The sequence below is a fragment of the Onychostruthus taczanowskii genome, unplaced genomic scaffold (assembly GCF_017590055.1).
Source record: "Onychostruthus taczanowskii isolate IOZ18803 unplaced genomic scaffold, ASM1759005v1 scaffold240, whole genome shotgun sequence".
NCBI lineage: Eukaryota > Metazoa > Chordata > Aves > Passeriformes > Passeridae > Onychostruthus > Onychostruthus taczanowskii.
In genome coordinates this window covers 231,191-233,032 of record NW_024499685.1, presented here as the reverse complement: position 1 = coordinate 233,032, position 1,842 = coordinate 231,191, and the positions used below count along the sequence as shown (strand labels likewise).

Genomic DNA, 1,842 nt, shown 5'->3' with positions numbered 1-1,842 from the left:
AGCATTCCCAGCTCTCCCAGCCTGGCTGAGCATTCCCAGCTCTCCCAGCCCAGCTCAGCATTCCCAGCTCTCCCCTCCATGCTGAGCATTCCCAGCTCTCTTCTCCAGGCTCAGCATTCCCAGCTCTCCCAGCCTGACTGAGCGCTCCCAGCTCTCCCAGCCTGGCTCAGCATTCCCAGCTCTCCCAGCCCAGCTCTCCCAGCCTGGCTCAGCATTCCCGGCTCTCCTCTCCAGGCTCAGCATTCCCAGCTCTCCCAGCCCGGCTCTCCCAGCCTGGCTGAGCATTCCCAGCTCTCCCAGCCCAGCTCTCCCAGCCTGGCTCAGCATTCCCGGCTCTCCTCTCCAGGCTCAGCATTCCCAGCTCTCCCAGCCTGGCTCAGCATTCCCGGCTCTCCTCTCCAGGCTGAGCATTCCCAGCTCTCCCAGCCCAGCTCTCCCAGCCCGGCTCAGCATTCCCGGCTCTCCCCTCCAGGCTGAGCATTCCCAGCTCTCCCAGCCCAGCTCTCCCAGCCCGGCTCTCCCAGCCTGGCTGAGCATTCCCAGCTCTCCCAGCCCGGCTCAGCATTCCCAGCTCTCCCCTCCAGGCGGAGCATTCCCGGCTCCCCCCTCCAGGCCGAGCATTCCCAGCTCTCCCAGCCCGGCTCAGCATTCCCAGCTCTCCCCTCCAGGCTGAGCACTGGCTCAGCATTCCCAGCTCTCCCCTCCAGGCTGAGCATTCCCAGCTCTCCCAGCCCGGCTCAGCATTCCCAGCTCTCCCCTCCAGGCTGAGCACTCCCAGCTCTCCCAGCCCGGCTCTCCTCTCCAGGCGGAGCATTCCCGGCTCCCGGGGTTTCCCTGGCCCGGCTGAGCCCGGCACTCACACTGGTGGTTGATGAAGCAGTGGGCTGCCAGCAGCTTCAGCGAGTGCACCTCGAAGAGCACGCGGTGGAACAGGAGGCTGTTGGCGCTGGGGCGCCGGTCGGGGTTCAGGGTCAGGCAGGACAGGATGAACTCCTGGGGCACAGCAGGGCCACAAGCTGGGGCGGGCAGGCTTTGTCCTGCTGCTCCCACAGGGATCGGGGATCACGGGCTGGAACAGAGCTCCCAGCCCAGGGAGCTGCCCCGTGCCCCTTCCCCTGCCCATTCCAATCCTGGGCAGCTCCAGGGATGGGCACGATTCCTGCTGCTGTCCACCCTGAGCTCCCCTGGCCCAGCCTGGGGCCGTTCCCTCTCCTCCTGTCCCTGTTCCCTGGGATCAGATCCCAAATCCCCCACGGCTGTCCCCTCCTGGCACGAGCTGTGCAGAGCCCCAGGGTCCCCCCTGAGCCTCTTTTTCCCCAGGCTGAGCCCCCTCCCAGCTCCCCCAGCTGCTCCAGACCTTTCCCCAGCTCTCATCCCTTCCCTGGACACCCTCCAGCACCTCAGTGTCCTCCCCTGGGGACCCCAGACCTGCCCCAGGACTGGAGGTGCCCTGGCAGTGCCAGCACAGGGGTCACTGCCCTAGGCCTGGGCTCGCCCTGGTTTTGATCCCATTTCCCAGGAAATGGACCCAAAGGGCTCGTGCTGCAGCAGGAGCAGTGACACAGGACAGGGACTGTCCCCAGCAGTGACACAGGACTGTCACCTGCAGCGACACAGGACAGGGATTGTCTGCAGCAGTGAAACAGGACAGGGACTGTCCCCAGCAGTGACACAGGACAGGGACTGTCCCCAGTAGTGACACAGCACAGGGATTCACACCCAGCAGTGACACAGGACTGTCCCCAGCAGTGACACAGGACAGGGATTGTCCCCAGCAGTGACACAGGACTGTCCCCAGCAGTGACACAGGACAGGGATTCACACCCAGCAGTGACACAGGAC

At 65.4% G+C, this 1,842-nt stretch overlaps 1 protein-coding gene across 1 annotated transcript in view; it reads right to left on the bottom strand.

Moving 5' to 3' along the window:
• NRBP2 (nuclear receptor binding protein 2) overlaps positions 1–1,842 on the bottom strand; it is a 42,194-nt gene that overhangs the window by 6,737 nt on the left and 33,615 nt on the right. Inside the window, exon 10 of the mRNA XM_041406109.1 lies at positions 861–993. Within this exon, the coding sequence (XP_041262043.1) occupies positions 861–993 (133 nt within the window). The remainder of the gene's footprint in view (positions 1–860; positions 994–1,842) is intronic.